At 56.8% G+C, this 27,565-nt stretch overlaps 2 protein-coding genes across 6 annotated transcripts in view; one reads left to right on the top strand and one right to left on the bottom strand.

The window, feature by feature from the left end:
• Window positions 1-800: 800 nt before the first annotated feature.
• Window positions 801-9,931, top strand: LOC115659748. Of its 2 annotated transcripts, XM_030580366.1 has the most exons (4): window positions 898-941; window positions 6,327-6,421; window positions 7,837-9,109; window positions 9,715-9,931. In XM_030580366.1, exons 3-4 carry the CDS (start codon window positions 7,844-7,846, stop codon window positions 9,868-9,870), a joined length of 1,422 nt encoding a protein of 473 aa, XP_030436226.1. In that variant the 5' UTR covers window positions 898-941; window positions 6,327-6,421; window positions 7,837-7,843; the 3' UTR covers window positions 9,871-9,931. The 2 variants fall into 2 exon arrangements, with proteins under 2 accessions (XP_030436225.1, XP_030436226.1); XM_030580365.1 differs by lacking the exon at window positions 6,327-6,421 and having other exon boundaries at window positions 801-941.
• Window positions 9,932-14,004: 4,073 nt separating this feature from the next.
• SLC4A3 (solute carrier family 4 member 3) overlaps window positions 14,005-27,565 on the bottom strand; it is an 86,178-nt gene continuing 72,617 nt past the window's right edge. For all 4 annotated transcript variants that reach the window (XM_030579314.1, XM_030579313.1, XM_030579315.1 and 1 more), the window contains 8 exons: window positions 26,973-27,167; window positions 26,291-26,497; window positions 25,174-25,263; window positions 21,156-21,322; window positions 20,357-20,610; window positions 18,696-18,865; window positions 16,860-17,033; window positions 14,005-16,044 (listed from right to left, as the gene is read on the bottom strand). In XM_030579314.1, the coding sequence (XP_030435174.1) occupies window positions 15,967-16,044; window positions 16,860-17,033; window positions 18,696-18,865; window positions 20,357-20,610; window positions 21,156-21,322; window positions 25,174-25,263; window positions 26,291-26,497; window positions 26,973-27,167 (1,335 nt within the window). In that variant the 3' untranslated portion in view covers window positions 14,005-15,966. The remainder of the gene's footprint in view (window positions 16,045-16,859; window positions 17,034-18,695; window positions 18,866-20,356; window positions 20,611-21,155; window positions 21,323-25,173; window positions 25,264-26,290; window positions 26,498-26,972; window positions 27,168-27,565) is intronic.

Here is a 27,565-nt window from a genome sequence, read left to right as displayed (position 1 = left end):
CCCTGTTGGGGGATGCCAGACATAGATTGAAGTAATCCATGTCCCTCACCTCTGCTCTTCCATGGGGCTGCAGCAGGGTCCCTGTGCCCATTCCCAGGCCAGGTGTTACAGGGAGAAGGAGAGGGCAGGTGTGTCCTGAACAGCTGGGCTCTCCCTGCTCCCTCCTTCCCCCTGACCTGTGAGAACAGTCTCATCTTTGGAGGGGCCAGGGAGCTCTGCCTGCCTCCTACAGCAGCCTGGGGGAGGCGAGGCTATGGGGAAAGCAGCCAGCAGAGGGGTTTTCCCCACCAGACAGGGCTGTGTCAGCAGGCACTTGTGCCAGGCAGTTATGGCAGGAGTCGATAGCCAGGGATAGAGGCCTCGGGTCAGGACCAGAGCCAGAAATCAGTAGCCAGGCGGCCTGAAGCTAGGCAGGAGCAGGAGCCACGGGCCAATGCTCTAAGCAGCCACCCACCTGCTGCTGGTGCTGGGCTTGAGGGCTGTCTGCTGACTCCTGCTCTCTCTCCGGCAGGGCAGCTAATCAGCCAGCCTGCCAGGCCAGCTGTCCTCCTTAGGCGGCCCAGACGCTGGCTGCGCTGCAGGCCACGATTCCTGACAGGCAAAACGTGGCCCCCAGGGACCTGCCTGGAATTGTAGAAAACTTGATTTGCCAGGCCTAGGACACTTTCAGCCCTGGGTCAGGACTGGGGTACCCAGGAGTACCATTCCCCTCCCCCTGAAACCTGCACTCCTCCCCCACTGCCTGGGGCTGGGCATGATAGGCTACAGAGCTGGTGCTTCGAGATCCCAGTGTTTGCAGCATGTCTGAACTTGCTGTTTCCATGGTGAGGCAGGTTTGTGAATCCTGCCTCTCCTCCATGGCCCAGAGCAAAGGGCTCATGCAGCAGAACCCAGCGCCAGCACTTCCTTCCCTCTGCCAGCGGCTGCGTTTCCCAGAGCTGGTAAGTTTTCAGCTTCAGAGAGGAACTGGCTTTGTAGGGAAGGAGACAGGGGATGTGGAAGGATGAGACAGGAGCAGTGGAGGGGGAATGCAGGGGAAGCACAGATGGTCCACGTTGAAGAGATCTGTTAGTTTATTGTATTGACAGCATTTCCACAGCACTTATCTCTGGGGCATCTGGCTGTTAGCTGCATCCACCTAGAGGCCTGGCCAGGCATGGCCCCTACAGGACATTTTCTAGCATCCAGTCCCGTGCTTGGGAAACACAGACACAGCCTAATAGACTCATAGACTTTAAGGTCAGAAGGGACCATTATGATCATCTAGTCTGACCTCCTGCACAACGCAGGCCACAGAATCTCACCCACCCACTCCTGTAACAAACCCCTAACCTATGTCTGAGCTATTGAAGTCCTCAAATCGTGGTTTAAAGACTTCAAGGTGGAGAGCATCCTCCAGCAAGTGACCCGTGCCCCATGCTGCAGAGGAAGGCAAACCTCCCCCAGGGACTCTGCCAGTCTGCCCTGGAGGAAAATTCCTTCCCAACCCCAAATATGGCGATCAGCTAAACCCTGAGCATGTGGGCAAGACTCACCAGCCAGCACCCAGGAAAGAATTCTCTGCAGTAACTTAGACCCCACCCCATCTAACATCCCATTGGGCATATTTACCGCTAATAGTCAAAGATCAATTAATTGCCAAAATTAGGCTATCCCATCATACCACCCCCTCCATAAACTTTTCAAGCTTAGTCTTAAAGCCAGATATATCTTTTGCCCCCATTGCTCCTCTTGGAAGGCTGTTCCAGAACTTCACTCCTCTAATGGTTAGAAACTGTCATCTAATTTCAAGTCCAACCTTCCTGATGGCCAGTTTATATCCATTTGTTCTTGTGTCCATGTTAGTACTAAGCTTAAATAATTCCTCTCCCTCCCTGATATTTATTCCTCTGGTATATAATGCAGTTCACTCTCAAAATGCAGTTCCCAATATTCATTTCACAACAGCTCCCACCCAAGCCAGCCTCTCCCCACTTGGGCTTCATGCCCTTCCCAGATGTGCAGCCTGTCTTCACACCCCACCAAGCCCCAGTGGCACATTCCAAGATAGAGCAGAAATCCCCCCAGACCTGCTCTGCATTTGGCTCTTCTCAGCACTCCCAGGCCCAGATGTTCCAGGCACTTTTGATGATCAGGGACCCAGAATTTAACCTCATTCCAGGTGCAGCCCACCAGCACTGTGACTTCTGGGCTGTCTTAGGTGATGATCCCTTTGTGCATTCAGACCTAAACTGCCCAGACCTTGCAGCTATACCCCACTGCACATCTGCATCTAATTCCCTCCTCAACTGCCTGCTTGTTCTCAGCCATTCCTGCTCCCCAGTGATCCCGGGAATGGATTAGGGTGCTCCCCCCGCCCCAATTTATTAGCTGAATCTTTCTTGATGTCCCTCAGCTCCTCTCTTGGTGCCCATCACTCGTGTCTGAACACCTTCCTGCCCCCAGCACCTTTTGTTCCCTGGCACTCACAGCTCCTCCCAGTTTAATTTAATCTGAAGTGTCAGGTGAGAGTAGCTTGCTCCTCCTCCCACCAGCTTGTTAGTGAAATCAGCTCAGACAATACTGATCCACACCATTATATTTCTGAACCCAGCAGAGAAGGAGATTGACCTAGGGTATGGCTACACTTGCTGGCAGCGCTTTGAAGTTTTGAGTGTGGTCGCAGCGCTAGTGCTGGGTGAGAGCTCTCCCAGCGCTGCACGTACTCCACATCCTCTACGGGTGTAGCTTGCAGTGCTGGTAGCCACGCTCCCAGCACTGTTTACACTGAGGCTTTACAGCGCTGTATCTTGCAGACTCAGGGGGGTGTTTTTTTCACACCCCTGAGCGCGAAAGTTGCAGTGCTGTAAAGTGCCAGTGTAGCCATGGCCCTAGACAGAGCAGACAAACCCAGCTGTGTACTGTGATTGCTTGACTCTTCTTGCAGCACTCTGAAGCCAACAGGAAAGGGAGGCTTTGAACTGGGGAGAGGGAGTGCTCGAACATTTAAAGGGACAGGGCATCACACACAACCTTTTCCACAACCACCCTCTGCACACACTACAGACACCTAGATCTTTGATAAATGGCTACAGGCTCCATTCTACAGATGTGAAATTGCCACAGAATCCCACTCTGCTGCAGAACGGTGGTCCAGCATCTAGTCTTTCATTTAAAAGAATAGCATTTCTAGTCTGTGCGCGCACAAAAAGACAGTGAAACATGAACAGTGTAACCGATGCAGTCTTCACAGAGACCAGTGACCTGCCCTAGGGTGACCAGATGTCCAGATTTTATAGAGACAGTCTCCATATTTGGGGCTTTTTCTTATATAGGCACCTATTACCCCCACTCTGTCCCAATTTTTCATACTTGCTGTCTGGTCACCCTACCTGCCCCATTCATCTCAATAGCATGTTAGACTGAACCATAATGATACCAATGAAAGTATCAGCATAGTCAACAGCTTATCCATTTAAGAAGGGACACCTAGTTAATGCAATTACCCCATAATCTCAAACTGTCACCTGTGCCTCAAAGCCCTGCTGCTCCCAACCCAGCTGGAAAAAACCCTCTTCTGTCCCTGCCAGGTATTTCTGCATTCTCAAGACAAAATTCTGCAGCCCGTTGAAAAACGGAAAATTTATGGAAACTATCAAGTATTGTTGACAACAAAAAGGTCTGGGTTCAATTTTCCAGGGGTTCTTCCTAGAGGCTTAAATAATACTGACTTAGAGGGGGGCTTTACTCACTGCTGGGATGACACCTCCACCTGGTGGCTCTGGGGAATAGCTCAAAGCCAAGGAAGGCCCCTTTCCTGAGTCACACAGCATCCCTCAGCCCAGGAGCTTCTGCGGCCTCTTCGTGACTCACCCTCTGGCCAGGTCGCTAAGTGGGCTCCTCTTCCAGGGCAGTCTTTCAAAATCTCTTCTATCCACACAGCCAGCATCTGTCCTCAAACCGACTGCCCTGAGCCTGTCACTCCAGCAGTCTTGCTGCTCGCTGTCCCCAGACAGGCCCACTCTGCAGTGGCTGGTAGGGGAGCCCAGGCCCACATTCTGATCTGGGTGCCAGGGCCCTGCAGTGAACAGTTCAGATCTGCATCTCCACCATCATACTGGTCTCACCCCTGCAGTCCTTCCTCCTGGGCAGCTTTCTTCTCCCTCAACTCAGGGAGGAGAACTGCTACCTTCCACCTGGCTTTGGAGAAGCCCAACCTTTTCTCTCACAGGTAAGTCTTTGTCCAATTAGCTTCCTCTAGATCATCTCCCCTCTTTGTGGCCTAATTAGCTGCTGAGGCCCAGTGGGCCCCATTCAGCCCTCTCAGGGATAGTGTGGGGAGTACACCTCATCACAGCTGGTCTCCCCACAAATCTGGGAAACAATATATACCCCATGGGCACCTTTGAGAGGCACTATTCCCTTACTCACAAGCACTGAGTCCAGGGATTTAAAATAAAGAGACATTTTAGGGAGACTAACAAGAGGGGCAACAGAATGAATGTGGAAAAAGCAGCAGTTAATAAATTAGCAATATTAGGTAAACTCTCCATCCTACTGCACAGCATCTGAACAATAACCCCAACCTGAGTCCTCTGGCACCTGTGCGCTGTTGTTTTCTGGCCAGTTCCCTCCTCCCCAGCTCCCTTGCTCACAGATTGTTGTCCTGGGTTGGTAAAGCTGAAGGAATGTAACAGGGCAGTGCTGCATGGGCTGCTTCAGGGGCTCTCTCACCTGTCCCATCAGGAGTGATTTCAGCTTTAATTGCTTACTAGGAAAGCCCACATTCCAATGCCTTAGTTAGGGTACTGCTCTCCCTGTGGCTTCAGCCCAGCCGGCCACCCCCCAGTCATGTACCTTTATTTTGCAGCACGCTTAGCTCCTCAGAAAACAAACAGCTGATCACCCACAGATGCCGCAGCACCAGCCAGATATTCTCACCCACTACTAAAAATCTCTTCACTTTTCCTCTTTGCCCTTTCCAGGCTCCCGTACCCCAGTGGTTCTCAGCCAGAAGTCTGGGGCCTCCTGGGCTGCCACAAGCAGGTTTTAGGGGGTCCACCAAGCAGGGCCATCCTTAGAGTTGCTGGGGCCCAGGGCAGAAATTCAAAGCCCCATTGCCTGAAGCCCAGGGCCCTACCACCCAGGGCTGAAGCCAAAGCCTGAGCAATGTAGCTGCATGAGGCCCCAGGTAGTTACCCTGCTTGTTACCCCCTAACACCAGCCTAAACTTTGATATGCAGAAAACCAGCTATTGTAGCACAGGGGGACCATGAACGTTTTATAGCATGTTGGTGGGCCTCAAAAGGAAAAAAGTTGATCACACCTGCCTCACCCAACTGTTCCTGACTACGTGGTGTTGATCTCTTGTCCCTTCATTTCCCAACAAGCTCAATAGCACTTTATTGCCCCCAAACTCAATACTTAATTGTATTTAAGCAGAATGCCCCAAACTGTGACATAACTGAAATGCAAATAGGCCCTGGCTCATTCTCTCATTTCCCCAGGCTCAATAACAGCTGCCAGCAGAAAGCTCCCTGCCTGTCTGGAGCTCACCTGCAGCTCTGGGCTGCTCTGCTCCCTATTCACCAAGAGATATCACTACCAAGCTGCCTATGAGTGCAACTGTGGGATGTGGTTGCTTGGGGAGAGGGGAGGGCTTAACAGCCCTGGGACTCACTTCTGGTTTATGTCTTGTGTGCCTAAAAGCTCATGCTTCAGGGTTACAGCTAGTCACATGCAGGAGTCAGGAAGGGATTTTCCCCCAGTGTATTCTGGAAAGGCTTTTTAATCTCCTTGGGGAGGGCCAGGGCTCTGAGATGGCACCAAGCACACTCTCTCAGGGGCTTGGCTGGCTGGCTCCTGCTCACATGTTCAGGCTCTAACTGACCACCACATGTGGGGGCAGGAAGGAATTTCCACCAGGTCAGATTTGCAGGGACCTTCTGTTTTTTTCACTATCCTCTGCAGTGTGTGGGTGCAGGTCATTTGCCAGGATTATCTAATCATTTACCTAACATTGCAGGGTCCTTGGTTCCTGATGTCCCTCGGTCCCTCCTGTTTGTAAAGTCTAGTCTCCTATGGGCTGCAATACTTTAGTCTAATTTAAGTTGTTAGGTTTAGTGTGTGGGTGCTGGGTAAGATCTGTGAGACCCAGGAAGTCAGTCTAGAATGATCTGCTGGTCCCTTCGGGCCTGTGCTCTACGGCTCTCTAGGGGTCAGGCCCCAGGACTAAAGGCTTACCAGTAAAATGATGTTTAACTGGATGTTGAAGTAGAGAAGACAAGGCCTGGCTCTGGCTGAAGCCTATTTTCCTGTTTCATTGCATAAATACTTCATATCTGTAGTTTAGCTCAGGCTGCCACTGAATTTCCAGCCTGCTGCAAGAGAGCACAGACGCCTGAGATCATGCTTGCTGCAGCTGCCTTCCCGCACAGCACAGGTGAGCTATTTCCTGAGGCCAGGCCCCAATTTCCGCACAAGCAGCACGTCAGCATCAATACCCAACGGATTTAACACACACGTCCAACATGTGCCCTATGAACACATTAAACACAGCAATGTTTTGCCAGCTCCTGCTTGCTCTGTAACAGGCAGGTGTGGGTTACACACCACTGCTATTCTCACCTGCCATTCAGCGCTTAACGTGGTCTGGAAAAATGGAGGGGGGTGTATATGACTAGCACAGTCCCACATCGCGCATCCCCATGTCCCCCCGGCCAGGAATCAATCCTGTCCCCCAGCCATCACATCATTCCCCCCCCACTTCTCACCTCTGCTCCTCCTAGGGATCTTCACCCTGCTCTCCCAGGCTGGAGTGAGGGAGTCTGCAGAGGGGTCCCCTCTGCCCCTTCCCAGCTGGGCACTGCGGGGAGGGAGGGGCAGGAGGAGAGGGCCATCCTTTGTTCTCACAGGAGGGGGGAGCGGGGAGAGACTCTACCTGCTCCCTGCAGCAGACCCGGGGCCGTGAGTGGGGAAAGAAGCCAACCAGAAATAATCTTTTTGGTACAAGGTTTAAGTCTCCATCCTTTGCAGCAGTGGCCATCTCTCTTTCATGTCACCGTTCAGGACTGCTGTGATTGAAACCCTGGTCCTGTGCTTCCAGACAGCTCTCATCTGCGTAGATAAAATGCCTGGTCGTAGTGTTGGGAAGTCATTTGTGAAGAGGTTGAAAGGTGTCAGAGCCCTGAGGTAGACCCTTGTTTTGGGACCTTCACATGCTGGTGTTTGTCCAAGAGAAGCTTGGAATCCGTGGCCTCTCTGCCGCAGCTCTATAGCCCTGAGAGCCCAGTGACAGTATGTACAGGAGGCCGGTGTGCCACATTGTGTCACATGCAGCTGTAAGAGTTATGAATTCTGCTTGGCCTGGCTGCCATGCTCGCTGTGGGGGTGAGTGCCAGCCCATGATCACAGGTACTGCAGTTTGATCTGAAACTTGCCTGAGCTACACACCAGAGATCATCAGCAGTGGAGCACATCGATGAAGGCTGAGTACATGCAGCTGAGCTAAGAGAGGGCACAGCAACTTGTTCACCGTCGATGGTCTCTCTTTCTCCCCAGTTTTGGCCAGGCTGTTACTTTTGTTCTGCGCCAGATCTTATGTATTTGATTTGCCTGGATAATGCTAGATAGAAAGATGGCTATTGGCTAGCCTAGCGCTTCTCCCTTCCCAGATTGCTGCTCAGTGCAAAGTACCCACTGACCAGCAGCTGCATCATGTATTTTCTCCGATGGTCCTTGCTACTTGCCCACTTTTCAGCTGCTCACTGGCTGCAGTGGGGTCTGTGGGGTTGGCTCTGGGGGCCAAAGTGGTGCATGCTCAGCTCACATTTCTCCACCTCCTTTCTGCCATCTCAGGTCACCCATGGAAACCTTGTATTCTGCCCTCCAGGACGAGATCTGTGCCTTCGAGGCACACGTGCAGAGCTGCCAGAAAGACTTTGACCTGCACACGCTTTACAATGTGCTGCTGCTGCTGCTCCCCAGGAGCCCGACCTGGGAGGTGAAAAGCCTGGAGCAGCTAGAAAAGCTTGTTGAGGGCAGGGCCTGGCCAGGCCAGGACACCGTGAAAATTACAGGCAGCGCTGAGAGTTGTGATGTCCCTGGCTATGTCGCCTGGCTTGGCTCCTACCTGGGGTACTTAAATACTTTAAAAGAGACGTTTGATGCCAAGGTCGTATTCCCTTTGTGTGAGCACTTGTATGTCCACGATGAGCTGGATGCCGGGGCTGAGCGTCGGTCTCCTGTGGGTTCCTGCAACGGATCTGGTGCTGGGCACAGCGGGGAGAAGAGGCCCCATACTGTGACCTCCATCGCAGATATCGCCAAGAAACTGTTTGCCATCAGGAGGAAGTGGGCCTTGCTGCTCAAGCGGGGGGTGATTGACGACCGGGTCTTCAGCCCCCAGAGCCTGTGCACCCTGCGGGGCTTTGCCAACATTGGCCCCGTCGTGAAGGTTCTGAGGCTGGTTCCTGACATCTTTCACAAGAGCTTGGCCATGGCGGCGCTTGCCAGCCAGTGGCTCAGTCTCCATGGAAGCAGATACAGCATCTTCCAGCTGCTGTCAGAGCCGGGCCAGGAGAAGGGCGAGCGTAGAATTGGACTGGCTGCTGGCACCTCTGAGTCCTGGAGGAATGGAGTGGCCATCAGCCTCCCTGAGTCTGCCAGTGGCTGCAGCAGTTTCTCAGGAGGCCGGGTACCTCCCAGACCCAGGAGAAGCAGCAGCAGCTGCAGCTCCCATGATGGAGGTGGCTGGCTGGGCAGCGTCAGTGCGACGCGAACCAAGCTGCAGGAGAGTCGAGAGGAGCTGATGGCCCTGTTCTGGCGAGTGGAACGAGCTGGAGTGCTGGAAACTCAGCTGCATGAGCTAACCCAGAGCATCTCCAGGCTGCAGCTGGAGCAGCAAGACACAAGGCACAAGCTGGACGTTTTCCAGCAGAGGCTGGAGCAGGCAGACTGGGACGTGCCTGACAGCATACCGCTGCTTAGAAGCCAGTGCCAGGCAACGCTCAGAGAGCTGGAGGATCAGGGGCGGCACATGGAGCTGGAGAAGTATCATAAGAGCATCTTGCAGAGTGACTGGCTGCTGGAGCTGGAGCTCAGACCAGGTCTTATTCGGCAGCTTGATGCAGTAAGAGGCTTAGCTGCTGTCATGGGTCACGAATCTCATCCCTGAATGGTGTGCGGGTGATGCCACATTTTGGAGTGTCAGGTGCATTCCCCCCACACACACAGTGAGGGCGTGGGCCTGTTTTTGGTGTGGGGGCCTCTGGGTGTCTGTGGGCCTGAGAGTGTGAGTGAGCATGTGTGTGTGAGAAGGGGTGTGGGGTGTCTGTGGGCTTGAGAGTGTGAGAGAACGGGCCAGGGGTGTGTGTGGGCCTGAGCCTCCGAGTGAGCATATGTACATGAGAAAGAGGCCCTGGGATGCGTGTGTGCACACACGCAAATTGATGAACATGGGCTTGTGGATGCAAATGGCCACGTGGGACCCAAGGGAGAGACTGATAGCCAGTGTATGGATCTCAGGCCAGCTGAGACTGAGGGCAGCAGGAGGGACCAGGGACAGGGCCATCTAGTAGGAGAATGGGGCTCCCGCAAGGGGCGGGTGAGGATTCTCAGGACAGATGTGGCAGCTAGAGTGGAATCCTCAAATCCTCTGCCACGCAGCCTGTATGGCCAGACCCCGCTGACAGTGCAGGGGCCAGCGCATGAGTGATGCCTTCTCCTCTTCCCCAGTTGCAGCAGCGCTGCAGAGAGCTGGAGCAGTCGCTACAGGCCAAGGACCAGGCCGCACTACAGCATCTCCTGCCAGCAAGTAGGACAGACTCTGCTTCCCTGTGTGACTCAGGGCATTGCTCCACCGTGTCTCCCATGCCGACAAATAAAGCCTGAGTCCTGCCCTCAGGGAGGGACAATGGCAGGAGGGACTGGACCCTGTTTTGCTGCCTCTGTTAATTGAAAGACTCAGTGATGAGCTGCCAAAATCTTAACAACTGGCTCTGTATAAAAAGTTCTGGTTTACGGGATGAGCCACGGTATGTATTCTTTGTACCAGTAGGGTTACCATACGTCCGTATTTTCCCGAGAGGAAGTGGGTTAACAACCGATTCTAAAACCGCTTCAAAATTTAAGAACCGGTTCACATGAACCGGCGTGGACCGGCTCCAGCTTGCCACTGGATAGACTCTGTGTGCATGTGTATGTGCATTGCTCAATGTACATACGTGTGCCTGCGTGTCTGTCTCACTGCCCTCTGCTAGTTGGAGTCTGACCTGCATCTCTGACCTGCCTTCCAGGGATGGGAGCCCCACAGCTGCTGCTGCCAGCGGCTCTTGCCTCTCTGAGATTTGGGGGCACATCTTTCAGGAACAGAAGTTAAACCTGGAAAGTGAGAGCAGGAGGGACTCAGCTCCCTTACCTGTGACTGCAAGGAATCGCGGCATCTGCCCAGCAGAGTCCAGGCCCCCAGGCCAGCTCAGTATTCCTAAGGCCAAAAGCCTTGAGCAGCGAACATCCCCGTCCCCAGCCGTGTATGGCTCAATTTATCCTTCCTGGCAGTGTCCCTGCCGTCCAAACACTCAGCCTACATGCCACCTGGGACCCCCAACAGCAGCTCTAGACTCTGCCGCCAGAGGGGTCAGAAAATGCACCCAGGCTGCTGTGTAATGACAACAGTATTTCCAGGTAACCCCTGGGGGGTGTCTGTGCTGTGTCCAGCTGAGGCCACAAGCTGTTCCAGTTCCCTGGGGACCAGCCGAGGGCTGGAGCTATCCATATTAAATGCCATCAGCAAAGGCCTGGGCCAGCTCAGCCCTAGGGCCCCCAGAGCACCCTGCTAGGAATCTTCCCCCCCCCCCATTGCTTCCCCGTGACCCCAGACAGCATGAGTTAAAATGGCGTCCTCTGCGCAGTGTGACTTCGCATGCACAGTATCGGTATGCATCGGGTCATGCCACATGGAGGACACTAGTTAGGAGCCCAAAACGGCATCCTCTGTGCACTTGGGCTTCCACAGCCCTGCTACGGATGGAACGACCCACTTGGGGCCACGACCCAGACTTTGGGAACTGCTCTGCTTACGCCTATGAGCCGGCTGACCACGTCTCAGGCCCAGCTTGGCCAGGCTGAGACTCGCACGTTTGTGGAGTTTACATCCTTGTCCTGGGCACTGAATTCTGCTGCATGAATCTGGGGTAGCTGGAGACTGGGCAGCCACTCCCATTACCCCAGGGGCCAGTCACTTCTGCTGTAGGCAAGATTCCCCTTTAACTCCAAGCAGCTCAGCACCATGGCAGAGATGCAGGGGATGGGAGAGTGCGAGCAGCTGCCTTTTCATAGGTGCTCCCCCACCCCTCCAGCAAGGGTTGGGCCAGGCTCTACAAACAAGGGTAAAGCCAGGCCCGGGAGGAGAAAACTGAGATGGGGCGGGGAAGGGACTCAGCCAAGGCATACAGGGCAGAGCTCGATTAGAACCAGGCATCCCGCTGAGCCCTGCTCTAACCTCGAGACTGAGTGCACAGAGCCAGCTGAAAGGGAGCCTGCTTCATGTAGGGCTGCCAGCCAGGAGACTCAGCTGGGTAGGGCCTGCGGGCTCCTCTTTGCCATGGAGCTGGGGGCAGTGAGAACCTTCGCTCTGTGGGGCTTCCCCCAGCCCTGCTCTTCTCACCCTTTCCCCATTTTCTGAGTGGCACCAATGGGTCAGAGCAGGAATTCAGTCCTCTAGCCATAGGCGGCAGGTTTGTATATTTTTTGGTGGTGCCCAAAATGGTGGTGCCTGCCCCCCCTGCTCCCGCCCTCTAATCTGATATAAAATGAAGCTATAACGTGTCGGCACCACAAGATTACAAGGGTCAGTTAAAAGTGGAAAGTCAGAAGCAGCACTTGCCTGCTTCAATATACGGTATTATATTTTGTTGCACCTGTTGTGACAAAGTGGGAATGTTCTTAATGTTTTCTCTGAATACTGCGTGGGTGCCTCAGTTTCCCCTGCAAGGTGCCAACTGAAGGTGCTGGGGACAAAGAGATCAGGTGGCCTCCTTATTCGGAAGAGACACAAAGGCCAGAGGAGGGAGTGTCAGTTTGGAGCTGGCTGGGGAAATGGGGAGAGGCCCAGAACTTGGGTCTCGGCTCCCCACCCTCCAAGATGGATCTGACTGAGGGGTCCTGTTTTCTGTACCTACAAGCTGTTTTAAACTGCAATCCTGTCATCTAATAAACCTTCTGTTTTACCAGCCAGCTGAGCGTCACGTCTGACTGCAGAGTTGGGGTGCAGGGACCTCTGGTTGCCCCAGGACCTGCCTGGGCAGATTTGCTGCAGAAAGTGCACAGTGTAGAAAGGCATGCTGAATGCTCCGAGGTCAGATCCAGGAAGGTGTAAGCTTCTTGCTCTGGAGACAGTCTGCTCAGAGAGAGGAGGCTCCCCCAGAGTCCTGACTGGCTTTGTATGGAGTAGTTCCAAAGCATCCCAGCATCCTCTTCCACACCATGCGCTTCCCGGAAGTCCAAACAGGCACTGACACTCCCTCCTCTGGCCTTCCTCTCTTTTCCAGGCATTAGGAGGCCACCTGATCTCTTTGTTCTCCAACACCTTCAGTTGGTACCTTGCAGGAGAGGGGCCCAGGCCATCAGTTGCCCAGACACGGTTTCAGCCATTCTCTGTGCAGACGGCATCACACTGGCCCTCTAGGGCTCTGCAACAATCACACCCCCTTATCCCACCATCTAGATCCTTGAGAAATGCGTAGGGGAAACTGAGGCACCCACACAGTATTCAGAGAAAACATTCAGAACATTCCCACTTTGTAACACCTGTATACGACCAGTTATATACTTTAAAGGGTGTAAAATAATCAAGTACTGTGCTAAACACAATGGTACTCCAAACTGACCACCAAATTTAAGTTGCACATTTTTCCCCTCAGGTGAGGGTTCGGGGGTGGGGCTGGGGATGAGGGGTTCACAGTGCAGGAGGGTGCTCAGGGTTGGAGTGCTGGGGGCACAGGCTCTGGGGTGGGGCAGGGCTGGGGATAAGGAACTTGGGATGCAGACAGGCTTCCCCAGGGCTAGGGCCAGAGAGGACTCCCCACCAGGACCAGCGCTAGTGTTTTTAGCACCCTAGGCGCACAGCCATTTTGCCGCCCTGCGCGCTGGTCGCACGGCTCCGGTGGACCTGCCGCAGTTGTGCCTGCAGAGGGTCCACTGGTCTGCGGCTCCGGTGGAGTGGCCGCAACCGTGCCTGCGGGAGATCCACCGGAGCTGCGGGAGCAGCGGACCGTCCACAGGAATGCCTGCGGCAGCTCCACTGGAGCCGCCTGCCGCCCCCCAATAATCCTGGCGCCCTAGGTGATTGCCTATGCCACCTAAATGGAAGCGCTGGCCCTGGAGGAACCCCTCCCCTCCCCTCCCCCCTGGCAGCACACTCACTCTGCACCACAGTCACTGCACATACTCCTAGGGACTCTCTCAGGTCCAGAAAGCCCACTCGCCTCCCCTATGGTGGGTACCGGGACGGGGGGTTGCCATCATGTGTGGCCTCCCCTGCTGCTGCCCGTGGGTACCAGGGGGCGGGGCAGAGAGCTCCCAAACCCGTGTGGGCCTCCTTCCCCCTCCTCTCTCCCTCTTCCCCTCTCCCGGTGCTCCAAGAGGCTGCCTGCCGCTGATCTCTATAGCCTTAGGCAGAAGCAGCACAAACAAGGGAGAGAGGCACTGGCTGTTTTCTTTCCAGCAGGGCCCGGGGAGAAATCCAGCTCCAAATATTGGTGGAGCACAGCCCTCAGCCTTGAATAGTCCTGATGCTTGAGCACCTTGAGCCCATATAACCTGCCGCCCCTGCCCCTGGCTTCCCCCACCCACAACTCTGCGTGGACATTGGGTGTCAGTGCCACTTCCAGGGTTCCCAGGCCCTGGGTGGCGAGGGGTGGATGGGGTGGAAACATGATCAGGCAGCCCCAGTGGTCTCCTGGACCTGCTGCCCTTGAGAAGCAGCTATTCCCCCGTGGGCTGCAGCATGCACAGAGACTCGGTAGCTCAGTTCCTGTGAAGGGTTTATTGGTGCAGCCATTTCCACTACAGGTAGATGAGTCACAACGCACAGCCGGGCTGGCAGGGACACAGGAACAGCAGGCCTCCTACACTACACAGGGACAGGACACGCAGCCACAGAGACACACACATCTCCTAACCAAGAGGCTTCACTGGCATCACAGGGGCTGTTGGTGTGCCAGGCTGTGGCCCGGCAGGAGCAGGTCCCCGGCTCTGAAGGCTCCCCTCCACAGGGCTGGGTATCCATATGGCCTTGTCGCTGTAGTGTCTGAGCCTTCCACACCATAATGAGCATCCCCACATGTGAGGTAGGGAAGGATCAGCCCCATTTCACAGATAGGAAACAGAGGCAGGGAGAGTCAGTGGCTTTGCTGAGGTCCCACAGGAAGTTCTGGTGGAGGCAGGACTCCCAGGCTAGTGCCTGCACCACAAGGTCCCCCTTCCTCTCATGCCTGTGTGGAGGAGCCGGGTGCCTGCCTTCTCTGGCTTTGTCACACAGGGCCTCCTGTCCCACCGAGCCTTGGTATCAGTGACCTTCAGGCTCCATGGCAGCTGCCAGGTTACCCCACTCCAGGCTGTGAGCACTACAGGGAGAGCTGGGCACTGAAGGGCCCAGGCAGTGACCCACATGAGGCCTCAGACCCTGACAGCTGTAGAGACCTCGGGCCTTCCAGGTGGGAAGACATTCAGGGTTGCCCAGGGACAGACCTCGGTGCCAGGGGCTCTGGCTATCAGGTGCCTCCAGACACTGTGGGTGGCCCAGGTATGGGGATAGGAGAGGTTGAGGGCCACAGCAACCCAGTCACCAGGGCCTGGGTGGCCCAGTCACTGTGGTGGAGGCTGTGTGTTCTGATGACCCCAACACCCGTGCTGTGGATGCCTGCTGCTGGGAGACAAGGGCGGGGAGGGAACTTCTTTTACTGGACCTGCTCCTGTTGGTGAGAAAGGAGCTTTCAGCCTGAAGAAGAGCTTGGTGCAAGCTCCAAAGCTGCTCTCTCACCAGCGGAAGCGGGTCCTGCACCTCGTGTCTCTAATATCCTGGGACTGACATGGCTACAACCCCGCTGCATGCTGCATGGGAGTCACTTCCTCTCAGCCCTGCCTGCTCTAGGCGGCCGCTCCTGCTGCTCCTTCCGCTGCAGACATCACAAGCCTTAACACTGACATCACAGCTGGTTACCACGGCAATGCCTATGACCTCAGACCCCGCCACCCCAGAAATACAGCTTGGAGTGATCAGCAGGGACTGGGCTCCGACAGGCAGGGGAATGGGACTTGAACTCCTTGAGGCCCTGCCTATCCACAGGGAAACTGCCTGCTGCTGGGACACAGGTGCATGGCCAGTAGCACAGAGAGCCTGGGGCAGATTGGACACAGGCTCCTGAGTTCCCATAATCCTGGCCGTGCTGCAGCCCAGGATGGCACAGGAGCACTGTTAGCAAACCAGGCAGGGCAGTCTGAGATGCGAAGCAGCCTATGGCAGGGAGTCGTGCAAGGAGCCCCTTGTGTGCCTGCTAAGGGAGCTGGGCAGCCCAGCTGGGGGCGGCAGAGCAGACAACTCTTGGAGTCTTGCCCAGTCCAGGCAGAGTCCGGCCGGGCACCGTGACTGGGGCTCTGGCCCCCCTTTGCTAACCCACATACCAATGCAACCCCCCATCTCCAGGAAGGGAGACCCATGACCCGAGGCAGTGCAGGCCCCTCCAGAACCTCTGGATGTGAGAAGCGTCTCCCGCTGGGTACAGGTGGAGACAGACTCACACTTTCACTGAATGGGTGATCAGGAACGGCCCTGCCCACCTCCCTCCAGGGTTCCGACACAGCTGCTCTTTGGTCCCGACAGGAAAACATCTGACGTGTAGTAAGTTCCAAGCCATTTGGATTGGGTCGTAGCCAATGAGAACGCGTGGGAACGAGCAGCTTTCCACAGGGAGGGGGTGGAGCAGCCGCTCACACAGGCATGTGCATCTCATTGTACTCGTCCCGGCCGTCCTCGTCAAAGTTCGGCTCCGCGTCTTCCGAGTCCAGCTGTGGGCAGAGACAGAAGCTGGACAGGGGCATGGCAGCGACCAGAGCGAGGCTCCTGGTGGCTGTCTCGCCAATCTCAGACCCCAGCCCAGGGGCAGGAGCCAGGGCCCTCACCCATCCTGCTGGGGGGATGTTGGCATTGAGCGCTTTGCCCGTTATGTCGCAGGGCGCTCACATTGTCTCCTTCCCCCTCCCACGCACCCCATTCCTCCCTTCCCACTCTCCGGCTTGGTATTCCCCTGGCAGTTCTGGTGCTGGCTCCTCTGCTAGGTAGCTGCAGCCCCTAGGAAAGGCTGTGAAGCTCCTCCACACCTCCAGCTGCTGACGCAGGCTCTTCTTGGTGGCAAGGACCCTGGACGCCACCCACAGAAGATGGGAAGAGGCCCCAGTCCCTGGGCTCTCAGTCTGGAGAGCCCTGTGTTTGACAAACTCAACGTCTGGGGAACTGGGCTGTCCCAGCCGTCACCAGGGAGGAGACGGCCAGATAGCTCCAGCCCAACCTCACCAGATCGGGCAGCCCTGACCGTGGAGAGAGAGATGGAGCGGGAAGCCCCCGTTCCAGGCTTCTGCTTAGCATCTGTGCCCTTCCCACCCCCTAGGCTGTAAGCTCACTGGGGCAGGGTCCCCTGGCTCTGCTGGAAAGTGCTGGGCCTGGCCGACGCACTACTGCATAAAAATCACCATCCACAACAAGATGGAGAAAACTCCTGGCCCCTCTCTGCAGGCAGTGCCCCACATGCCAGCTGCCTGAGTGAACTAAAGATGGCCCTGCCCTGCCCTGAGGAGACGGATGCGGGTCACACACAACTGCTTACGGCTTTGAGCTCCCGGTCCTGAAAGAAGCGGGGCAGCAGGAAGCGTCGTAAGGGCACCGTCATAATCAGGACAAAGGGAAAAGCTAACGAGGCCACTGTTGACTTCACCACCCAGAGCACCACGATGCAGGCCAGCTGGATGCAGGTGAAGAGGTTCATTCTCCAGGTCTTCACCTGGGGACACGAGTCCAGCCTAGTAACTCACCATCCCTCAGGGAGATGAGCCACGTTCCCGTCCCGCCCGCGTGTCACCACGGCCTCCCAGCCCCATATACACCACACCCAGTGAATGCTCAGCCCCTCCAGCCCGTGCTTCACCATGACCTCCCAGCCCCAGCACCCTGTCTACACCACGGTTCCACTGAATGCTCGGCCCCGGCACCCCATCTACAGCATGGCCCCACTGAACGCTCGCCCCCTCCCGCCCACAGGTCACTTTGTCCACCCAGCCCCGGTGCTCCGTCTACAGCATGGCTCCACTCAACACTCGGCCCCGGCTCCCCGTCTACAGCATAGCCCCACTGAACAGTCGGCCCCTCCCGCCCGCGCGTCACCACGACCTCCCAGCCCTGGCACCCAGTCTACAGCATGGCCCCACTGAACACTCAGCCCCACCCACCCGCAGGTCGCTCTGTCCACCCAGCCCCAGAGCCCCGTCTACAGCATGGCCCCACTGAACGCTCGGCCCCACCCGCCCGCAGGTCACTCTGTCCACCCAGCCCCGTTTACAGCACGGCCCCACTGAATGCTCGGCCCCACCCGCCCGCAGGTCGCTCTGTCCACCCAGCCCCGGCGCCCTGTCTACAGCATGGCCCCACTGAACGCTCGGCCCCACCCGCCTGCAGGTCGCTCTGTCCACCCAGCCCCGGTGCTCCGTCTACAGCATGGCTCCACTCAACACTCGGCCCCGGCTCCCCGTCTACAGCATGGCCCCACTGAACGCTCGGCCCCACCCGCCCGCAGGTCACTCTGTCCACCCAGCCCCGTTTACAGCACGGCCCCACTGAATGCTCGGCCCCACCCGCCCGCAGGTCGCTCTGTCCACCCAGCCCCGGCGCCCTGTCTACAGCATGGCCCCACTGAACGCTCGGCCCCACCCGCCTGCAGGTCGCTCTGTCCACCCAGCCCCGGTGCTCCGTCTACAGCATGGCTCCACTCAACACTCGGCCCCGGCTCCCCGTCTACAGCATAGCCCCACTGAACAGTCGGCCCCTCCAGCCCGCGCATCACCATGACCTCCTGGCCTCAGCATCCCGTCTACAGCACGGCCCCACCCGTCTGTGCATCACCACGACCTCCCAGCACCGGCGCCCTATCTACAGCCTGGCCCCACTGAACACTCGGCCCCACCTGCCCGCAGGTCGCTCTGTCCACCCAGCCCCGGCGCCCTGTCTACAGCACGGCTCCACTGAACACTCGGCCCCTCCAGCCCGCGTGTCACCATGACCTCCCGGCCCCAGCATCCCGTCTACAGCACGGCCCCACCCGTCTGTGCATCACCACGACCTCCCAGCCCCGGCGCCCTGTCTACAGCATGGCCCCACTGAATGCTCGGCCCCTCCAGCCCGCGTGTCACCATGACCTCCCGGCCCCAGCATCCCGTCTACAGCACGGCCCCACTGAACACTCGGCCCCACCTGCCCGCAGGTCGCTGTCCACCCAGCCCCGGCGCCCTGTCTACAGCACGGCCCCACTGAACGCTCGGCTCCTCCAGACAGTTCACGGACAGTTCCCCTCTTACATCTCCCACCCAGGGCCTCTCATTCTCCCTGGTCCCCACCCACCAGTCACCCCCATGTCCCAGTCCCAGCCCCCCGAACTGCCCCGCTCACTCACCTTGACGACGTAGACATGGTCTGGGTGGTGCTTGGATGGCATGAAGATGAGGAGGAGACGCTCGTAGAGCTGGATGCCAGTGAGCGACGTGACCCCCATGTAGAGGAAGATCCCGAAGAGCACAGCCAGGGGGATCCGGCGCAGCATGTTGCCCATCACAATGGACAAGCCTGCAACGACAGAGCTCAGATACAAGTACCCCAGCTGCATGTCCGCTGCACATGGACCACTGTTCTGACACCGCCTGCATCTCTCTAGCTGCCGCACAGTACAGGGCAGGGGCGGTCACTGTCAGGAGCCCCCAGCTGGGGGAGCTGTGGAGAGCGGGATGGGGCGGGGGCTCTATGGAGCTTTCAGGGGCAGGGCTGGGGTGAGGGCTGTGGGGAACTTTCAGGGACAGGGCTGGAGCCGTGGGAGCTGTCGGGGGCAGGGCTGGGGCAGCGGCTATGGGGGTCAGGTTAGGCACTAGTTGTGGGGGGTGGGGAGGGGCACTGGCTGTGGGGAGATGTTGGGGGCAGGCCTGGGGCGCCAGCTGTGGGGAGCAGGTTGGGCACTAGTTGTAGGGGTGGGGAGGGGCACTGGCTGTGGGGAGCTATCCGGAGCAGGGCTGGGGTGGTGGCCATGGCCATGGGGGGCAGGTCGGGCACTAGTTGTGGGGGAGGGGAGGGGCATGGGCTGGAAGAAGCAGCTAGGGCACTGGCCATGGAAAGTTGTCAGGGCAGGGCTAAGGCGCTGGCAGTGGGGAGCTGTTGGGGGCAGGGCTGGGACACCAGCCATGGGGAGGTCGCACACTAGTTGTGGGGGCGGGGAGGGGCGCTGGCTGTGGGGAGCTGTTGGGGGCAGCGCTGGGGCGCCGGCTGTGGGGAGCAGGTCGGGCACTAGTTGTGGGGGCGGGGAAGGGCACTGGCTGTGTGGAGCTGTTGGGGGCAGGTTTGGGGTGCTGGCCGTGGGGGGCAGGTTGGGCACTAGTTGTGGGGGCGGGGAGGGGCACTGGCCATGGGGAGCTTTCAGGGGCAGGGCTGGGGTGCTGACCATGGGAGACAGGTCAGGCATTAGTTGTGGGGAATGAGTAGGGCACTGGTTGTACATGCTAGGTAAGGTCGATGGTTGCAAAGTAGCAGTGCTGGTTTTGAGGCCAGGGCAGAGGTGCTGGCCATAAGGAGTGGGGAGGGGCACTGGTTTTGTGGGCAGGGCACTGGTGCTGGCTGCGAGGTAGGGGCGATGGCCATGGAGAGTGGGGCGGAGCATTGGTTTTGTGGGCAGGGCACTGGTGCTGGCCGCAAAGTAGGGGCACTGTGTAACTAGGCCTGGCCTGACATGAGTAATTATCACTTGGAGGGAGGCCTCATTTCTTGGAGGCTAGAATCTGAGAGGTGTAGAGACCATTAGGTTGCAAGAGACAGATGTCTGAGCCAGCTGAGACAGGAGGGAGAACAGCCAGGAACCTTTACTAACAACAGACAAGATGAGCTAGGAATACAGAGATGAGGTACAGAGTAGGTCGAGTGTTCTCCCAGAATTGGACAAGCTGTGTAGAAAGGTCTTGGAGGGAGTCTCAACATGCTGGCTGGGGGGTGGAGTAGGGCTGCTGGCTGTGGGGATGCTGCTAACCCTATCCCTGGACAATCTCTGCCTCCCAGGTTCAGTAGCTTGGGGCTCACCGACAAGGACAGCGATTGCAACTCCTGTCACACGCTGCTCCTTCACCTCCTCGATCTTCGGCTTCTCCCCCGGAGCGATGGCCTTGCTCATGACCGTCAGGGCATTGACGTGGGTGACCGAGCGCACGGTGGCGGCGGTCAGCCAAGGGAGCCCGAACAGCGCACAGAGCCCGCCCATGGTGCCAATGAGCAGCAGGTCCAGATGGAAACCAGAGCCTTTCATGAGCTTCCTCTCCTTCTTACTGACAATCAGGCTGGGGGGAGAAGAGGGTCCTGCTGTTGGCGCCAGGCCTGCTCAGCCCCGGGTCCTCCCTGTGCCTGTGCTGCTGGGGCAGAACATGTGCCCAGTGGCCTTTGGAGCTGGGAGCACTGCTTATGCGCTGCACAGAGGTGCAGTTGGCAAACCGAGCTGCCAGGCAGGGGAGAGTCCAGCCTTGCACGTGGGGAGAGAGAGGATGTTCTTCGCCGCTCCTGGCCATTCTTCTGTCTGCCAAGCCCAGGGACAGGCTCCTTTCCTGGGCGAGGCTGGTGCAGGCTCCACCTGGCAGGGGAGGGGAAACCACAGCCACAGTTGCTGTGCAGGAAGGGCCATGACAGGAGAGTCCCAGGGAGCAGAAACCTGCCTCCTCACATTTAGACTGAGTATCCCGCAGTCCAAGCCTGTGACTGTGGCTGAACATCCAGGGGCCAGCCCAACGTCGAGAACCCCCCACCTCGTCCATCTCCCCGTACAGCTGCCAGGCACTAGCTCGGAGCCCAGTGGGACGAAGGAGCTATGGGTGGAGGCAGCAGTACTCACGTGGTGATCTGGGTCTCCATGAAAATGAGGATGAAGACCAGGAGTGCAGGGATGGCTGAGGCAAACATCATCCACATGGGAAAGGCCTGTCGGCTGCCCAGGGGGTGAATGAACCAGTCACGCTTCTGGGGAGACGTGACTGAGAGCCCAGAGGGAACATTCAGCTTCTGTGAGAGCAGGAAAAAAATAAACATTTACTCAATGACATTAAGCCCCTCAGCTCCTATGGCACCGACCTGACTCTCAGTACCGCCGGGATTCTCAGCCCCTATGGCTCCAACCTACCCTGGGTACTGCAAGGATCCTCAGCCACCTATGGCTCTGACTTCGTTCTCAGTACTGCAGGGATCTTCATTGCTCCATGGCTCCGACCTGACTCTTGGTACTGCAGGGAAATTCAGTCCCCTATGGCTCGGACCTGGCTCTGGGTATCGCCGGGATCCTCAACCCCCTATGGCTCCGACCTGGCTCTGGGTATCGCCGGGATCCTCAACCCCCTATGGCTCTGACTTGGCTCTCGGTACCACCGGGATTCTCAACCTCCTATGGCTCCGACCCGGCTCTGGGTACTGCCGGGAATCAACCCCTTATGGCTCCAACCTGGCTCTCGGTATCGCCGGGATCCTCAACCCCCTATGGCTCCGACCCGGCTCTCGGTACCGCTGAGATCCTCAACTCCCTATGGCTCCAACCTGGCTCTCAGTACTGCCAGGATCCTCAGCCCCCTATGGCTCTGACCTGGCTCTCAGTACCGCCAGGATCCTCAACCCCCTATGGCTCCGACCTGGCTCTCGGTACCACCGGGATCCTCAGCTCCCTATGGCTCTGACTTGGTTCTCGGTACTGCCGGGAATCAACTCCTTATGGCTCCGACCTGGCTCTCGGTACTGCCGGGATCCTCAACCCCTTATGGCTCCAACCTGGCTCTCGGTATCGCCGGGATCCTCAACCCCCTATGGCTCCGACCCGGCTCTCGGTACCGCTGAGATCCTCAACTCCCTATGGCTCCAACCTGGCTCTCAGTACTGCCAGGATCCTCAGCCCCCTATGGCTCTGACCTGGCTCTCAGTACCGCCAGGATCCTCAACCCCCTATGGCTCTGACCTGGCTCTCAGTACCGCCAGGATCCTCAACCCCCTATGGCTCCGACCTGGCTCTCGGTACCACCGGGATCCTCAGCCCCCTATGGCTCTGACTTGGTTCTCGGTACTGCCGGGAATCAACTCCCTATGGCTCCAACCTGGCTCTCAGTACTGCCAGGATCCTCAGCCCCCTATGGCTCTGACCTGGCTCTCAGTACCGCCAGGATCCTCAACCCCCTATGGCTCTGACCTGGCTCTCAGTACCGCCAGGATCCTCAACCCCCTATGGCTCCGACCTGGCTCTCGGTACCACCGGGATCCTCAGCCCCCTATGGCTCTGACTTGGTTCTCGGTACTGCCGGGAATCAACTCCTTATGGCTCCGACCTGGCTCTCGGTACTGCCGGGATCCTCAACCCCCTATGGCTCTGACCTGGCTCTTGGTACCGCTGGGATCCTCAACCCCCTGTGGCTCCAACCTGGCTCTTGGTACCGCTGGGATCCTCAACCCCCTATGGCTCCGACCTAGCTCTGGGTACCGCTGGGATCCTCAACCCCCTGTGGCTCCAACCTGGCTCTCGGTTCCGCTGGGATCCTCAACCCCCTATGGCTCCAACCTGGCTCTCGGTACCGCCGGGATCCTCAACCTCCTATGGCTCTGACCCGGCTCTTGGTACCGCCGGGATCCTCAACCCCCTATGTCTCCAACCCGGCTCTGGGTACTGCAGGGAGTCTCAGCCCCCTATGGCTCCGACCCGGCTCTCGGTACCGCCGGGATTCTCAGCCCCCTATGGCTCCGACCTGGCTCTTGGTACTGCCGGGATTCTCAGCCCCCTATGGCTCTGACCCGGCTCTTGGTGCTGCAGGGATCCTTAGCCCCCTATGGCTCTGACTTGGTTCTCGGTACTGCAGGGATCCTCAATCCCCTATGGCTCTGACTTGGCTCTTGGTACCGCTGGGATCCTCAACCCCCTGTGGCTCCGACCTGGCTCTCGGTACCGCCGGGATCCTCAGCCCTGCACAGCTCTGACCCAGCCCTTGGTATCGTACATGTTAAATCCAGAAGGGGCCATTATCATCCCCCCCATCTCAGCTCCTGCATAGCCCACACCAGAGACCCTCATCCCTCCCTTCCTGCATCCAGCCCATCAGCTGTGGTTGAGCAGCGGTGGAGATTACAGAAAGAAATGCCTGAGCTTGATATGAAGACTCCCGGTGATGGAGAAGCCACCACGTCCCTGGGTGCCCTGTTCCTGTGGATGGTTCCCCTTCCCGTTAAACATCAGTGCCCTATTTCTAGTCTGAGTTTGTCTCCCAGCCGCTGGGTGTCGCTCTGCCTCTGTCTGCTGGGTTCAAGAGCCTTGGTTCTCAGGGCATGTCCGCCTGGTTCAGGAGTCTCAATTCCGCTGAGCACTAGTGTGTCGAAGTGTCCTGGGGGCTGGCTCTGGAGGGGGCAGGTGCCCAGCCTGCCTGTGACAGGCAGGTCAGTAGGCAAGGAGCACCTGGGCCTTACCCAGGTCATGAGGGCTCAGACAGAGAGTGGAGCAGAGGGACAGAGAGCTCCTAAGGAGAGCTCTTCTTGGGGTCAGTGCGGTGCGCAGCAGGTGAGGGGACCGAAGAAGAGGCTTCGAAAGGGAAGAGCTGTGAATGCCAAGCCCTAGCAGAACTTGATCCCAGTGAGAGAACCTCACCAGGAACTGCAGATCACAGAGGAATTATATGTCAAGGACTGCCTTGGTTTGAACTCTGTGGGGACCTTTGCCCAGAGGCCCTGACTCCAGAGGAGGATCCTGGGTCAAGAGCGCTTCACAGGTAAGGACCCTGGATGGAGGCAGGAGAGAGACGTAAGTGGAGTTGATAGACTAAGGTTAATTTGGCCCCTTTCTCCCTTCTCTCCCTCCATCCCGGATGCTGATGTGAAGGCTCATCTGCCCAGCACATTTCACCATGTGAAGTTAATACACTAGACCCCCGAAGAGGCACATCGAATTGTTTGCACCTTCAGACATCGGGTCTTGCTCTCTGCTCACGCGAGAAGGGCCAGGGAAGGGTGAGAGTGAAGGAATAAGCCCTCTAACAGCTCGATGTAGATAAGCCTCACTGGACTTCTTGAAAGTGTGTTCAGGGAAACTGAGGCAGGGATGCAACCAGGGTTTCATGTACTAAGTGGCCCAGGGGGACTCTACTGGTGCAGATTAAAAGTTCCCATTTCAAACAATACTGTATCAATGAGCACGAGGGAACTTTTAGTGCACCCCAGCAGGGTTCACATAGGTCAGTTAGTCCACAACACGCTAGCATGCATTAGAATTTACACCCTCGGGGAAGACTAATGCACCATGTAGACAAGCCAGAAATCTCCCCCGGGAAGGTATTCACAGACAGTGAAAAAGTCACCTCCTCACTCCTCTTGGATACACTAAATACAATGAGTTCCTTAGTCTCACTGCGAAGCAGGTTTTCCAGATCTTGAGCTCTGTCTGAGCCCCTTCCGGGTGCTCAGTATCCCTTCTGAAGTGCAGGCACCAAAACTGGACACAGCCTCCAATAACGAGTTTCACAATGCTGTATTCAGAGGGAATACCACCTCCCTTCTCCTACTTAGCTTGCACAGACCTCAGCTGCACCCAGTTCTAATCCAGCTCTCGGTAACACACAGACCCTCAAACCTGCACAGCTCTGATCTGGCTCCTGGTGTCGCAGGAACCCTCAGTCCCTCACGGCTCTGACCCACATCTTGGTAGGTCTCAATGCCTCCCAGGGCTATGCCCACAGCTCTGATTTGCAGAGGTATGTGCACAAAAATCTCTCTTTGGTTTGCACTGAGAAAGTGAGAAACACAAAAACATCTAGCTACACACCCACAGTGAATGGAACAATCAGTAGCCCCAAACGTGCTGGGCTGGTGTCCGGCCTGATGGGAGCGCCAGCACCTACCTGTGTGTACGTGTCTGTGATGGTGTAATCCACTAAGACCATGACCAGGATCGAGATGGGGATTCCAAAGTCTCCAATGATCCGTCGAGCCTGCAAAGCAAACATGTTTCAGTGGGACTGTGCAGGCCAAGCACTTAGACACTGCTACAATGCCAGGAGCTGTACTGAGCCCTGAGACAGGCCAATGATCCACCCCAGCCAAGGGACGGGCAAGGTGCCCACTACAAATGTGAATGCTGCTAATGAGCAGAGGATACAGGAGCTCTGGTCACTCCCTGACCCCACTGGGCTGCTTTTCTCCCTGGTTGGGCCTCAGCTGCTCTCTAGCCACATTCAGGTACCTGGGCTGCTCCAGACACCACCTGGCCCCTGGGAGACTGGTTGGGAAGCCAGCACTCACCAGGCACATTCTAGCTGGAAATGCCTTAGAGAAGCACTTGGGTCCCATGGCACTGAGTGCTGTATTAGTGCCTCAAATAGGCAGACAGATGGATCAGAGAGAGAACTAAAATTAAGTTTATCTCTTCTCCCATGCCAGGTCACTCTGACACATACTGGAGTCCAGTCCCCTAAGATTAGCCTGACCTACAGAGACTCATATACCCACCAGTCCCTACGGCTGTAAAGCTCCAGTTTAGCAGACCCTTGACTCCGGATCCAACAAGAAAAGCCCTGCTGAGGGCCTGAAGTGTTTAGGCCCAAGCAGCAGTTGGGCAGCTGGATCCCGCCAACTGAAGATACCCTGGGGCAGATGTGGGTAGGACAGGTAAGTGTCAGCAGCAGCCAGGTCTTATCTATGGCCTTGTGCCAAGGGAGCCTGCCCTCTCCAATGGCATTCAGAGGACTGTTGGTGTTTATTTTACGGGGGCAGTTCCTGACGGCACCAGACTCACCTGGAGAGAGACAACAACACACCAGGGTGCCAGCTCTCTCGTCAGGCAGTTTCCTATCAGCACAGACAGCCCTTTGCCCACACAGGCCTCGTAAGACCATGTGAGCCAGGACAGGGCACCAGGTCCAGACATGCTAGAACAGATAATGCAGGTGCTACAGAGGGCAGATGTATGCAGCCAGAAGGGATGCATGGTGGATGAAAGTGCCACAGCTCAGCATTTACCTTGCCTCCTAAGAAACGGCTGTTCTTGAACTTGCGCATAAAGAAAGCGATGAAGAAGGTACCCAGCATGAGGATGAGTGAGAGGAGGGCAGTATTGGGCTGCATCCTGGTTCCCAGAGACATGGCATCAGCAGAGAGCGTGCTGGCGTTCAAGCCACTCTGCAAACTTGGCGGGTAAAACTTCAGCAAAGGATGCTCTGCAAAGACCTGGACAGGCGAGACAAGCAGAGGGTGCAGTCACCACCTAGGCAGAGGTGAAAGGGAGGACAGCCCTGTGTGTTGTCACCCCATCACTGCACTTCCTCAAATAGCTCATCTCACAATCTATCCACGCCAGGAAGGTTGGGGAAGAAAGAAAAGAAAAAACTAGTTATGTGTCAAGGTACTGCTGCAGGGGAATGGAGGGAAGGTTTGGGGTGTGTCCCGCTGTGCTCCACCCAATAACTGTGCACAGCAACGTGGTTACAGCACACAGGGGGCACTCATGTTTGGGGGCTTGAGAGGCAGCAAAGAATGGTCTCGCAGGCCCAGCCAGAAATGCTACGGCACTCTGGCCTGCATCAGAGATGTTGTTGCTATTGTTCTCTCTATTGATTGCGGGAGACACGTGGACACGATGGTGGCAGGTGCCTAGATCAGACAGCTGGGCAGATACTAGCACCCCTCCCTGGGGCTGGTTCACCTTGTAGAGTTTATAGAAGGTTTCGTAGATGAAGATGAGGGAGATGAGGAAGGCAAAGATCTCCTGTGTGAAGGGCGAGATGTATCGCACCAGGAAGCTGCCTTCAGCTGCCACAATGATGAAGATGAAGACAATGAGCCACAGGCCAATCCACACTCTGCCCGTCAGGTACTCGATGCCTTGGCTCTGGCAGAACTGAAATAGGAAAATGAAGGGTTAAGCACAGCCCATGGGACAGCCTCTCCCCTCTGCTCTCCCACACCCTCCCTCCTCCCTCCTCTCCCATTCTACATGGTTCTTTATCAATTTCTGGGATGGCGTGTGTACATTTTTCCATGTAGCCTGGCAGGGAAGGGGTTAAGGTAGGGCTGGAGGGAACAGAAAATGCTTAATTTGATGAGTAAAGTGACAGACTTACTATCTGTTGTTTCACTGGGCCTGTCCTGCTCAGACTGTAGTGCTAGTTACTAGGGTGCATCCCAGGGCACACTGTGCATTGCACATCCCGTCTGCCCTGCTCCCATGCTACAAAGAAATCATGACACCAACACAGCTCCCCAGCAAAACTGCTCAGCCTAGTCACTAGCCCCCCC

Source organism: Gopherus evgoodei, chromosome 11 (assembly GCF_007399415.2).
Source record: "Gopherus evgoodei ecotype Sinaloan lineage chromosome 11, rGopEvg1_v1.p, whole genome shotgun sequence".
Lineage (NCBI taxonomy): Eukaryota > Metazoa > Chordata > Testudines > Testudinidae > Gopherus > Gopherus evgoodei.
The sequence above is the reverse complement of the archived record's forward strand: the minus strand, read 5'-3'. Positions and strand labels throughout refer to the sequence as shown.

What these genes read in the sequence shown, in the direction of transcription:
- LOC115659748 (XM_030580365.1), top strand. Translation starts at nt 7,844, where the DNA reads ATGGAAACCTTGTATTCTGCCCTCCAGGACGAGATCTGTGCCTTCGAG. An exon ending in TTATTCGGCAGCTTGATGCA is followed by an intron (nt 9,110 to 9,714) that starts GTAAGAGGCTTA and finishes CCTCTTCCCCAG; the next exon opens with TTGCAGCAGCGCTGCAGAGA.